Raw genomic sequence first — 14,725 nt, forward strand, 5'->3', positions numbered from 1 at the left:
GTCCGGCACTTATGCTGGATTTATACTCGCATATTCAATACACTATGCCAGTTTTATATTCAGAGAGTCCGGAACTTATGCCGGACTTATATCCAGCTAGTCAGTATGTTATTTTGGTTCTTTAGAATTCTTAATAATTCATGTCAGTTTTGTGCACAGTTGATACGTTACGTTGTTTTTCTGTTTACCTAATCATCAATTTATACAAGTTTTTGATTCAATAATCTGGTAACATATGTCGTACCATTTTTTAAGCCTTCTATTTTGGAACATGCCCAAAATGTAGTAAGCCGATGCGATTTGTTAAGGCCCAAGAAAATCATAAAAAAATAGTTGTCTGATGGCTGCTACAACATACGAAATACAATCATTTTTTTAATTAAAATTTCCCAAGTTGTAAAAAGTTGTTTCTCGACAAAGGAGTGACCTCTTTATGATAAAGGATGAAGACAAACTAACTCACTGGTTTCTGATGTTGAAGCTGTGCTCTCACTTTCTATCTGCCCTCTTCGTGGCTCTCTTGAGGTCGTTTCCTGAAAAATAACGAATAAAATGTTTGAGACACAAAAACGACATACCTCACAAGAATAAGTATTAAACATACCTTACTATGATCAACCTTAATCATACCTCACAAGAATAGGTATTAAACATACCTTACTATGATCAACCTTAATCATACCTCACAAGAATAAGTATTAAACATACCTTACTATGATCAACCTTAATCATACCTCACAAGAATAGGTATTAAACATACCTTACTATGATCAACCTTAATCATACCTCACAAGAATAGGTATTAAACATACCTTACTATGATCAACCTTAATCATACCTCACAAGAATAGGTATTAAACATACCTTACTATGATCAACCTTAATCATACCTCACAAGAATAAGTATTAAACATACCTTACTATGATCAACCTTAATCATACCTCACAAGAATAGGTATTAAACATACCTTACTATGATCAACCTTAATCATACCTCACAAGAATAGGTATTAAACATACCTTACTATGATCAACCTTAATCATACCTCACAAGAATAAGTATTAAACATACCTTACTATGATCAACCTTAATCATACCTCACAAGAATAGGTATTAAACATACCTTACTATGATCAACCTTAATCATACCTCACAAGAATAGGTATTAAACATACCTTACTATGATCAACCTTAATCATACCTCACAAGAATAAGTATTAAACATACCTTACTATGATCAACCTTAATCATACCTCACAAGAATAGGTATTAAACATACCTTACTATGATCAACCTTAATCATACCTCACAAGAATAGGTATTAAACATACCTTACTATGATCAACCTTAATCATACCTCACAAGAATAAGTATTAAACATACCTTACTATGATCAACCTTAATCATACCTCACAAGAATAGGTATTAAACATACCTTACTATGATCAACCTTAATCATACCTCACAAGAATAGGTATTAAACATACCTTACTATGATCAACCTTAATCATACCTCACAAGAATAAGTATTAAACATACCTTACTATGATCAACCTTAATCATACCTCACAAGAATAAGTATTAAACATACCTTACTATGATCAACCTTAATCATACCTCACAAGAATAAGTATTAAACATACCTTACTATGATCAACCTTAATCATACCTCACAAGAATAAGTATTAAACATACCTTACTATGATCAACCTTAATCATACCTCACAAGGGCGTGCATGTTTGGTGCAACGGGGATTCGAGCCCGCGCCCCTCAGATTACGAGTCGAGCGCCCTTATCACCTGTCCGTGCCAGCCCGAACTGCACCGAGAAGGGACAGCTATGTTTAGAATAAAAATTAACTACTGTTACGTCGATAACGTACCTGGTGTGAATTAAAGGAACTAAATTTTAGCCTCGCCCTGTATATACCTAAGAAAAAAAAAAGCGATTGCTACAAGGTTTGGTGATTTGGAACTTTTTGTGGAGTTTTATTACATTTCACAAAAGTCAGTTACCTTGTGTTCACTTAGATCTTCTTGGAAGCGGTCTGATGTTCTTCTTCTTGACGTTAGGTGGCGTGCTGAATAAAAGAAAATAAACGAAAATATTGATTGTTGAGATCCTCACTTATGAAAAGTGGAATATTTTAGGGCTAGTTACCAGGCCGTGCCTTGTACAACTGGATTCGAAAACCTTGTCAGATTTTGTCAACACCCTATTAGGTATATTTCAGCATTCCCAGACTTTCTTGCGATCATAAATCAGATTTTAAAACCATTTTTAGATCTAACAGGATTATTCTTTGGATCCGACCGAAACGTGGAAACGTTGTCCGTGTTTTGTCTTGTTTTTCGATAAGGCAAATGTAATTATTTTAATAAATTAACGTTCCCTTATGTATTTGTTTCCAACAAACGGCCATACGTGAGGTGTAATATAGTTACACCTGGACACATGCAACATAAACATCCTAATCTGGGAAATTTGCCAACAAATTTTTGTTTTGTTTTTATATAACATATTTTATGTTATTTATGTCCCTATTAAACGTCATAATAGCATATATTAGCCAGTCTTAAATAACCAGGCTGGTTTTATACCCTGTTTTACGTTATTTACGTCTCTACTAAACGTGCTAAACAACACGGATGATTTTATACCCGGTTTTACGTTATTTACGTCTCTACTAAACGTGTTAAACAACCCGGCTGGTTTTATACTCGGCTTTATGTTATTCATGCCCCCAATAAAGCATTATAATACAACATATATCAGATTATATTAAGAAATCCAGCTAGTTTAAATGCAGTTTCACTTATTTTTAACCCCACGAAACAGTTCTCTAAAATACATCAGGCCAGACTTAAGCTGTAAGAAACATCACAATGTTATCAGCTTGTGTTGAAACGCGGTAACTTTTATACCATTTCTGGTTGTTAAATTAATCAGTTTATAAATATAATAGTGTTATTAATTATTCTCACATTGTATATTTCACTATTTAATGTGAGAAAACATTCTGATATATCATAAACATACATATATATATATATATCATATATATTTATATTTGCAGTAAGACTTACCATTTATTCGTACGTGTCGATTCGATCTGACTCTCAAATACGTCTGAAAAAACAGAAGGAAACAAAATAATATTAAACATTAAAATAAAAATTGAAATTAAAGAATGTATGATTCGGGACAGATTGTCTCGGGTTCGCATCCCCGTCGCGCCAAACATGCTCGCCCTTTCAGCCGTGGGGGCGTTATAAAGGTACGATCAATCCCACTATTCGTTGGTAAAAGAGTAGCCCAAGAATTGGCGGTGGGTGGTGATGATTAGCTGCCTTCCCTCTAGTCTTACACTGCTAAATTAGGGACGGCTAGCGCAGATAGCTCTCGAGTAGCTTTGCGCGAAATTCAATAAAACAAACAAACAAACAATCGGGACAGATTATTTAAGATAATTTCCTCGCGGAATCTGAAGTACCGAATTAGTCCAAGTGTTGAAATCATCAGACGGGTTACACACGAAAATGAGCGTTGATAAAAGGGTTGAATTCTCTTTTCTTATATTTTATTTTTCATTCACTGCGAAACGTTTCCTTTTAAAAAACAATGATCTTTAATGTCCAGTGTCATTCCTACAACGTTGCGCGGTCTGGTATGGAGTTTAGAGTATCGGTTCGTAATTTAAAGGTCGTGGGATCTGAGCCACCGTCACAGAACATGCCCTCCCTTTCAGACTTCGAGTCGTTATAAAGTAAATGTCAATCCCATTATTTGTTTGAAAAGGGGTAACTCAAGAGAGGGCGGTAGGTGGTACTTACTAGCTGTTTTTCATCTAGTCCTTCCTAACTAAATTAGTGACGGCTAACTCAGATAGCTCTCGTGTAGCTTTACGAGAAATTAAAATTAAACTGACCAATGACGTTGAACTAGTCATGCAATATCCGAAAGTAAAGAAATACGTAACTTGACCTTTCTGTCGGTCTTTCTTCCTCACGCTAATAAATAACAAATCAGTGATGTAGAGAAACCCACTTGTAGAGAAAAATATATGTAAAAACGGCTCGTTTGCGTTGAGAAAATTTTTTTACGTAGAGGAGCTAACAACGTTTCGACCTTCTTCGGTCATCGTCAGGTTCACAAAGAAAAAAAGAGGTAACTGACCGAAAGCTGACCACATATTTGAAGAGTGTTGTGTAACTGAGCGTCGGAATGTAGAGGGCGTGCTTAGATGTTTGAATATATAATTTTATATTATTTATTATATTATTTTTAATATAACTATAAAGGTGTTCCTTTTTCAAATCAAACGACGTATTTTCTGTCATGATTACTTGATGAATATGTTTTTAAAACTACTAATAAAAAGGCAACTTCGTCCAACGGACAATTAAGTTTCTTGCCAGTGTGAATGGAGATTCTTGAAAGAAATTCAAAGTTTCAGGTTAATTAGTTATTGTTATAGGACGGACAACAGTAAATTAAACAGTAACTAAAAACACAGGAATAATTGTTTTGAATTTCGCACAAAGCTACACGAGGGCTATCTGCGCTAGCCGTCCTTGATTTAGCAGTGTAAGACTAGAGGGAAGGCAGCTAATCATCGCCACCCACCACCAACTCTTGGGCTACTCTTTTACCAACGAATAGTGGGATTGGCCGTCACATTATAACGCCCCCACGGCTGAAAGGGCGAGCATGTTTGGTGTGACGGGGATTCGAGCCCGCGACCAACACAGGAATAAACGAGTTATATTTGGCATTTTCAACTTGAACGACACATTGTGGGTCACGTGGGTTAAACGACCAGCTCAAAAAATCAGGAAGTTGACCATGATTTAGTATTGTCGACCAGAAAAAGGGTTGGGAAGTCGGCAGTATTCACTCCCACCTACCAGCTACACTTGAAGGAATACATAATTAATTGTCACAGTTATAATGACGAAGAGTGGAATGGGCCATTGTAATACCGGACAAATGCCTAATGGGGCGAATGCATTCGACGCATTCTTAGAAATTGTTTTTAAATTTTAATTGTTTAGTCAGTATGCAGCGTGTAATGTTGCCCATGGGCTGCTCCTTTAACACCAATCCTTCCCTGATAATGCCTCATAACTGAAATCATGTTCAGCGGCTCGTGCCCTTCCCTATCCGTGTCACAGCGATATATCTACAGACTCACAACGCTAGAAACCTGGTTTCAATATCTTTGGGGCGCAGAGCACAGATAGACTATTGTATAGTTTGGGCTTAACTACAAGCAAACAGAGGCTCAAACCTTAAACTTTATAATCCACTGCTTGAAACGTCAACCATTATACCACGCCTGACCCTATGGACCCGGCATGGCCAGGTGGGTTAAGGCGTTCGACTCGTAATCCGAGGGTCACGGGTTCGAATCCCGGTCGCACCAAACATGCTCGTCCTTTCAGCCGTGGGAGCGTTATAATGTGACGGTCAATCCCACTATTCGTTGGTAAAAGAGTAGCCCAAGAGTTGGTGGTGGGTGGTGATGTCTAGCTACCTTCCCTCTAGTCTTACACTGCTAAATTAGGGACGGCTAGCGCAGATAGAACTCGAGTAGCTTTGCGCGAAACAAAAAAACAAACAAACAAATAAACTGACCCTATGATTAGAAAATAATAATAATAATAATTTTATTATAATCTGAAAATAATGTTGCCATTTTGCGTTTGTTATGAGACATATCATTGAACAGCCTGGTTTATGAAAAGGTAACATAAGGATTAATGTAACACAATGCGATAATGCGAGGTAATTAAATGAACCAACACAAATGTCCCTTACCTCCCATCTAGCAAGTGGAGGTCTTCGGTCTACTGGTGGCGATTTTCCACAATGTGAAAGAATGGAAGAGTCACGTACAACCTAAGGGTCAGCATCCATTATGGTCATATATATCTTTCGCAATGCTTCGAAAATAATATTGACAACTAAACGCACTCGTTCAATAACTTGTTAACCCATCTTCCAGTTCTCGCCACGAACTGATAAAATATCTACGTATTAATAGTATTTGTTTTCAAGCACGAAAGGTATTTAAGTGAGCGTTTACATAGGTGACATTCATAATGACATTTGAACACGGCTGCTGACTGACATTAACACACTATTCGTACTTTAGAAATGTTTAAATGTCAACAGTGAATTAAACAATTTTTGTACAGTAGGCCGTGACTAATAAATATCTCTAAATCATCCTATATATACTGTTCGATACCTTTGTAAAACTGATGACATATCTTTGGCCTAATTCACTATAATCCACTTGACTTATTGACATCCATTTTATGCCGTTATATAATACCAGTAAGGCACAGCTCTTTAACAAATTAACAGTTCTTTAACAAATGTTTACTAAGGTAATAAATAGCTCGCTAAACATCTAAAAACCCTCAACGTAATTTTATCGCTCGAAACTCTAACGCTTTAGATGATGGTTTTTGTATAATTTTACAAGTTTAGATGAACAATCTGACGTTAGGGGTACTGAAGAGTAATTTAAGGATGCAGTTAGCTATAATAAAGTGACATCTGCCGCTGTGGTTACAAAACAAAAAATGATAAAATGTCCGTAAAACCAGATAATAATTTATGTAATTTATTTCTAAAATTTGATTTTTAATTAATGACAAATATTCACGTCTTGGCTGTAGTAGTAGTTTAGTAAACATATTAATGCAAATTAATTTTCTCCTGTGTACACTTTTCTCACCCCCTTACCAGCGAATATTACTTCCAAGAAAAAAAAAAAACAATTATAATATTAAAATAAAGTAAACACGTCATGGCTAATGCTTTTAACGATTTTTACATTTTTTTTAGAAAGCTTTGAATAAGGTCAACTATTGACATGAAAGGGGGAAAGTGTCAAAATTCTCAAAACCTTCAATATTTTCGCAATAATTATTCTGTTTTAACCTAGGTTAACCATAAAACATTACCTATTAATTGTAATAGAATGTTTGAAACTAATAAAAGGAAAATAAGAACAACAGACACCATCCGACATCGTTAAACAGTTCTATTTTAGGGCTTAACAAAATAAAAGTACCTAAAACTAGAAAGCACCGATTAATACATACAAACAAGATCTCGTCTCTTACCGTTCTTTCCGTTTCGTTATTCGTGGAGTTCCATTCTTTATCTCTAAATTCGGAATAAAAAACAACAGTGTATTTTTTTAGAACAATGTCAATACAGATGTTAGATATTGTATCAAACATAACGTTTTATCCAGGTTAACGATCGTTGAGTTTGCTTATTTTAATGTATTATCTAGGTTAATGACCGTACACTCTGATCTTTGGGCGTATTATATCGGCTAATGACAACAGAGTTCGACCATTTAACATACTCTCTAAGTTAATGACCGTAGTGTGTGGTCATTTTAACGTATTGTCCAGTTTAATGATCGTAGAGTCTGATTATTTGTAACAGAAAACGAAGATTTCACCAAGTAAGAGTGTTATCATAACACAGTTCTTGTTGACAGAATCAAAACGATGCTAAAACTGGATACACCGTACAGAGAAAGATATTAGAACCTAAATATCAGCATGCTACGTTAACCAACGTCTGTAACATAAACTAGGGGTCGGTGTTATCATAGTGACTCACAAAACTTACCAAATTGACTAGTCTACTCTATAACATAAACTGGGGATCAGTGTTATAATAGTGACTCACAAAACTTACCAAATTGACTAGTCTAATCTATAACATAAACTGGGGATCAGTGTTATAATAGTGACTCACAAAACTTACCAAATTGACTAGTCTACTCTATAACATAAACTGGGGATCAGTGTTATAATAGTGACTCACAAAACTTACCAAATTGACTAGTCTAATCTATAACATGAATTGGGGATCGGTGTTATCATAGTGACTTCTCCAGAATTTAGTAGCCGTGAGAAAAGAAAACACTAATAAAATGCATACATCTGCAGCTAAGACTAGTGATGATATAGTACTGACTAGCATCTACTATTTACAGCTAAGACTAGTGATGTTATAGTACTGACTAGTATCTACTCTTCACAGCTAAGACTAGTGATGATATAGTACTGACTAGCATCTACTATTTACAGCTAAGACTTGTGATGATATAGTACTGACTAGCATCTACTCTTCACAGCTAAGACTAGTGATGATATAGTACTGACTAGTACCTACTCTTCACAGCTAAGACTAGTGACGTTATAGTACTGACTAGTATCTACTCTTCACAGCTAAGACTAGTGATGTTATAGTACTGACTAGTATCTACTCTTCACAGCTAAGACTTGTGATGTTATAGTACTGACTAGTATCTACTCTTCACAGCTAAGACTAGTGATGTTATAGTACTGACTAGTATCTACTCTTCACAGCTAAGACTAGTGATGTTATAGTACTGACTAGTATCTACTCTTTACAGCTAAGACTTGTGATGTTATAGTACTGACTAGTATCTACTCTTTACAGCTAAGACTTGTGATGTTATAGTACTGACTAGTATCTATCTTCACAGCTAAGACTTGTGATGTTATAGTACTGACTAGTATCTATTCTTCACAGCTAAGACTTGTGATGTTATAGTAATGACTATCATCTACTCTTCAGTCTGAAAAAGTTTTATATATCAGAGAAATCAAATAATATTAAAATAAACGGAACATAATATTACGTGTTACTTATTACCTGTAATCTATACTACTTTAGTATCAATCAATAATTAAACTAGATGTTCTACTAGTGTTAACAATAAAAACAAAAACTCGTAATGTAACTTAGGACCTTTAGTAAATAAATGATTATTTTGTTCTTCAGAAACGTCCTAGAGTCTGTATTATAATATTGGAACTCTTATTAATATACGTGAAATACTTCAGAAACGTCCTAGTGTCTGTATTATAATATTGGAACTCTTATTAATATACGTGAAATACTTCAGAAACGTCCTAGTGTCTGTATCATAAGATTGGAACTCTTTTTAATATACGTGAAATACTTCAGAAACGTCCTAGTGTCTGTATTATAAGATTGGAACTCTTATTAATATACGTGAAATACTTCAGAAACGTCCTAGTGTCTGTATTATAAGATTGGAACTCTTATTAATATACGTGAAATACTTCAGAAACATAACTTGCTCAATAACATTTTTTTCGTTTCGGATTTTAAAGTTTAAATTTCTAATTTTGAAGTCCAGAAACTGCAAAGAAAAAAAGGATTTTGTTACTTAAATGTTCTCAGATCTGAACAAGTGCAACTGAATTGGCCAAATTTGGAACCAGTTTTCAGTTAGATCATTAATATTGAATTAACCTTTATGGGAGTAATTGTTTCGTTTTCACTTTAAAGATAACACCGAAGAATCAAAATTAATTGTATGTTTGTTTTTCTTAGAACATTCGTAAGGAACACCATACGCATTTCTAGTTCTTAAGAATAAACACAATCCAAGCTGTTATGATTCATACATGCTTATTAAAACTTCATAATATATCAATATCTGCCGTGCTCAGTGCCAGTGAGACCACTCGCCTCATACCAGAACTCATAAGGCTGGCTGATATACGACAGATATAGTAATTGTTGAGACGTTAACCATATTGTCAACTGTATGAACAACAACCGTTATAATGTGCACTAATGTTAAGTGAACTATATTTATTTTGAAATATACTTAAGTAAATTACCAATGAGAATTAGGGTAATGATTGATAATTCACTTTCATTTGTATTTTTTAACATTTATTTATCTAATATTATTATAGTTGCTTAAATTAAGTTCACTTTAATTAGAAAGGACTGGTAAGCCAGCAAGCTGGTCTTAATGTATTAATTCACCGCAACTCGCAACCATGTTCCACATCTTAATGTATTTATTCACCTCAACCTGCATCCATGTTCCATTCTTAATGTATTTATTCACCTCAACCTGCATCCATGTTCCATTCTTAATGTATTTATTCACCTCAACCTGCATCCATGTTCCACATCTTAATGTATTTATTCACCTCAACCTGCATCCATGTTCCATTCTTAATGTATTTATTCACCTCAACCCGCATCTATGTTCCACATCTTAATGCATTTATTCATCTCAACCAGCAACCATGTTCCACATCTTAATGTATTTATTCACATCAACCAGCAACCACGTTCCACATCTTAATGTATTTATTCACCTCAATCAGCAACCACGTTCCACATCTTAATGTATTTATTCACCTCAACCTGCATCCATGTTCCACATCTTAATGTATTTATTCACCTCAATCAGCAACCATGTTCCACATCTTAATGTATTTATTCACCTCAACCAGCAACCACGTTCCACATCTTAATGTATTTATTCACCTCAACCTGCATCCATGTTCCATTCTTAATGTATTTATTCACATCAACCAGCAACCACGTTCCACATCTTAATGTATTTATTCATCTCAACCAGCAACCACGTTCCACATCTTAATGTATTTATTCACCTCAACCTGCATCCATGTTTCACATCTTAATGCATTTATTCATCTCAACCAGCAACCATGTTCCACATCTTAATGTATTTATTCACCTCAATCAGCAACCATGTTCCACATCTTAATGTATTTATTCACCTCAATCAGCAACCATGTTCCACATCTTAATGTATTTATTCACCTCAATCAGCATCCATGTTTCACATCTTAATGTATTTATTCACCTCAACCAGCAACCATGTTCCACATCTTAATGTATTTATTCACCTCAATCAGCAACCATGTTCCACATCTTAATGTATTTATTCACCTCAACCCGCATCCATGTTTCACATCTTAATGTATTTATTCACCTCAACCAGCAACCATGTTCCACATCTTAATGTATTTATTCACCTCAACCCGCATCCATGTTTCACATCTTAATGTATTTATTCACCTCAATCAGCAACCATGTTCCACATCTTAATGTATTTATTCACCTCAACCAGCAACCATGTTCCACATCTTAATGTATTTATTCACCTCAACCAGCAACCATGTTTCACATCTTAATGTATTTATTCACCTCAACCAGCAACCATGTTCCACATCTTAATGTATTTATTCACCTCAATCAGCAACCATGTTCCACATCTTAATGTATTTATTCACCTCAACCCGCATCCATGTTTCACATCTTAATGCATTTATTCATCTCAACCAGCAACCATGTTCCACATCTTAATGTATTTATTCACCTCAATCAGCATCCATGTTTCACATCTTAATGTATTTATTCACCTCAACCAGCAACCATGTTCCACATCTTAATGTATTTATTCACCTCAATCAGCAACCATGTTCCACATCTTAATGTATTTATTCACCTCAATCAGCAACCATGTTCCACATCTTAATGTATTTATTCACCTCAATCAGCAACCACGTTCCACATCTTAATGTATTTATTCACCTCAACCTGCATCCATGTTCCATTCTTAATGTATTTATTCACATCAACCAGCAACCACGTTCCACATCTTAATGTATTTATTCATCTCAACCAGCAACCACGTTCCACATCTTAATGTATTTATTCACCTCAACCTGCATCCGTGTTCCACATCTTAATGTATTTATTCACCTCAACCTGCATCCATGTTCCACATCTTAATGTATTTATTCACTTCAACCTACATCCATGTTCCACATCTTAATGTATTTATTCACCTCAACCTGCGTCCATGTTCCACATCTTAATGTATTTATTCACTTCAACCTACATCCATGTTCCACATCTTAATGTATTTATTCACCTCAGCCTCAGGTGTGTTAACGGTTCACACGTGATTTTCTTTTACAGGAGATGATTAACAAATTCCAGACTTGTTTACATATCGTCCAATACTGTCCACATATTACACCATATCGAATAACTTTGTTTTACTACCCGTTACAATACTCAGCGCTTAAAAATGGTTTGGCTTGTTTTGAATTTCGTGCAAAGCTACAAGAGGGCTACCTGCGCTAATCGTCCCTAATTTAGCAGTGTAAGACTAGAGGGTACGCAGCTAGTCATCACCACCCATCGCCAACTCTTGGGCTACTCGTTTACCAACAAATAGTAGGATTGACCGTCACATTATAACTCCATCACGGCTGAGAGAGTGAGCACGTTTGGTGTGGCGGAGACTCAAACCCGCGACCCTCAGATTACGAGTCCAGTGCCTTAACCACCTGGCCATGCCGGGGCCCGTTTGTGTTTATCAGTAAGTCGAAGCAACGAATAAAATATCGTTAACAGTTAATAATGTTTCCAAAACAGCTTAAAACATATTATTTTCAAACCGTGCTTACCGGTAAAATTCGTGTAAACGTTTCATCTCTTCCTGCACATGCTCCGTTAGGTCATAAGATTGGAGATTAATTCCACAAATAGGACAGTACGGTTGACCATCTGTAAACGACCTCCTTGTCGTGGCTGGTGGAAACGTATCAGTTTGTTTATGTGGATAAGCCAATAATTCTAATTTTACATTCAAAAAACAAATAAATTTAACAAAACAATAAAAAAGATTAATACATTAAAAAAGCGCCCCCTGCGAGTTATTGAAAGTTTTATGGTCTTACAACACTAAAATCTGGGGCATAAAACCTATTGTGTAACTCGTGAATATCTTGAAGTGACTAGTTTATCAACTGCATGGTTCAATTTTATTTTCGTACCTTTAAATATACTTACAAACTTATGTTATCATTGTTTTAAACGTGTGTTTGTAGAATTCCTCTTAAGAAACAATAAAATTGGCTGTTAAACCTATTAATAGTTACTGAAAAACATGAAGTTCGATTCTTTACTGTCCTCGTGGAACAGTATAGGTCTTTGACCAATAATAAGGACAACTAGGTGAGTTGATAGACATCGGGAAACAAACAAGATGTTTGTTGTTTTTACTTGTCCCAAAATTTTAGATCCACAGCAATTACGCTATATAATAAAATATTTACCTTTTCTTGTTTCTGGACAGAAAGTGTTATTTCCCAATTGCTTATGTCTAAAGTAAATGGAGAAAACCTATTTTTCTCTTCAAACTTTGCTTTTGTGACCTGGGAGTATATAAACAAAACATGATGGGAGACAATATTTGGGGGCTGATACTGAAAGTGATTTACATTACAATCGCAAATCTCGAAAAACTACTCACTTCTAAACATTTTTGTATAACTTTAGTATAAATACATATAAATCTTGATTCATATGTTATTTATTCAGAGCTTATGTAAATGAAAATTTGCCCGTTTTTACACAGAAAATAGGTTAATTTCTAAATTTCATTATCCAGGTCACAAAAGCAAAGTTTGAAGGGAATAATGGCCATTTTCTGTACTTTTATAACATAAGCAGTTAAGAAATAACACATACTATCCAGGAAGAAAATTTATGTTATATAGTGTTATCAGTTATTTCTTAAGGCTTACATCAAGAAGATTTTATAAAAGTAAAGGAATGAAGGACGGTTTTCTTCAATCAGTTTGGCTTGTTTGTAATTTCGCGAAAAGCTACACGAGGGCTATCTGTGCTAACCGTCCCTAATTTAGCAGTGTAAGACTAGAGGGAAGACAGGTAGACATCACCACCCACCGCCAACTCTTTTACCAACGAATAGTGAAATTGACCGTCACATTATAATGCCCCCATGACTGAAAGGGCAAGGATGTTTGGTGTGACGGGAATTCGAACCCGCGACCCTCAGAATACGATTGGAGAGCTTTAGCCACCTGGCCATGCGGGGCCTCTCTTCAATCAGACAACAAACCAGCTATTTACTACACATTTTGTTTGTGTTTATGAACTACATTATTGGAATATCCATTAAATCAGATCTTATTACCTGTCAGTGGCTCATAAGCGACTCAAAACTATTCACTGACTAAGTTAGCTTATGCTTAACGTCTCCTACTTTTGGCACAGAAACATTCAAGACATTTTCAGTTTTACTTCCTTAGTATTACCTTACAAGTGACTCCAGATTCTTAGTATTACCTTACAAGTAGCTCCAGATTCTTAGTATTACCTTACAAGTGACTCCCGATTCTTAGTATTACCTTACAAGTGACTCCAGATCCTTAGTATTACCTTACAAGTGACTACCTTACAAGTGACTCCAGATTCTTAATATTACCTTACAAGTGACTCCAGATTCTTTAAAATTCGAGCTCTAACTTGTATGTTCTTTCTCAGGACTAATATAGTTATAATATTTAAATCTACGTATTTCTCACACTGAATCAGACAAACTTAATGGCAGTTGGCAGTATTAAAGAAATTCCAGTAAACTGAATCAGACAAACTTAATGACAGTAATAAAGTGTTTCTTTTAAACTGAATCAGACAACCTTAATGACAGTAATAAAGTGTTTCTCTTAAACTGAATCAGACAACCTTAATGGCAGTAATAAAGTGTTTCTCTTAAACTGAATCATACAAACTTAATGATAGTAATAAATAAATTCTAGTAAACTGAAGTAGACAAACGTAATGGCAATAAGAACAGAATTTGTTATTTATAAATTAGTCATTAACATAGATTATAATGATGTGTGTGTGTGTTTGTTTCGTAAAACAAAGCCACAAAGCGCTATCTGATGTGTCCAGCGAGAGAATCGAACACCTGATTTTAGCGTTGTAAAACCAAAGACTGTTCTAGTGGGAGACGATTATAAGGATATTTCGTTATC

General features: G+C 35.1%; 1 protein-coding gene across 1 annotated transcript in view; it reads right to left on the minus strand.

The window, feature by feature from the left end:
• Positions 1-431: 431 nt before the first annotated feature.
• LOC143250011 (uncharacterized) overlaps positions 432-14,725 on the minus strand; it is a 29,279-nt gene continuing 14,985 nt past the window's right edge. The window contains exons 3-8 of the mRNA XM_076500646.1: positions 12,344-12,467; positions 9,916-10,024; positions 5,823-5,903; positions 3,089-3,131; positions 2,018-2,082; positions 432-533 (exon numbers count right to left, since the gene is read on the minus strand). Of these exons, the coding sequence (XP_076356761.1) occupies positions 432-533; positions 2,018-2,082; positions 3,089-3,131; positions 5,823-5,903; positions 9,916-10,024; positions 12,344-12,467 (524 nt within the window). The remainder of the gene's footprint in view (positions 534-2,017; positions 2,083-3,088; positions 3,132-5,822; positions 5,904-9,915; positions 10,025-12,343; positions 12,468-14,725) is intronic.

Source organism: Tachypleus tridentatus, chromosome 4 (assembly GCF_004210375.1).
Source record: "Tachypleus tridentatus isolate NWPU-2018 chromosome 4, ASM421037v1, whole genome shotgun sequence".
Lineage (NCBI taxonomy): Eukaryota > Metazoa > Arthropoda > Merostomata > Xiphosura > Limulidae > Tachypleus > Tachypleus tridentatus.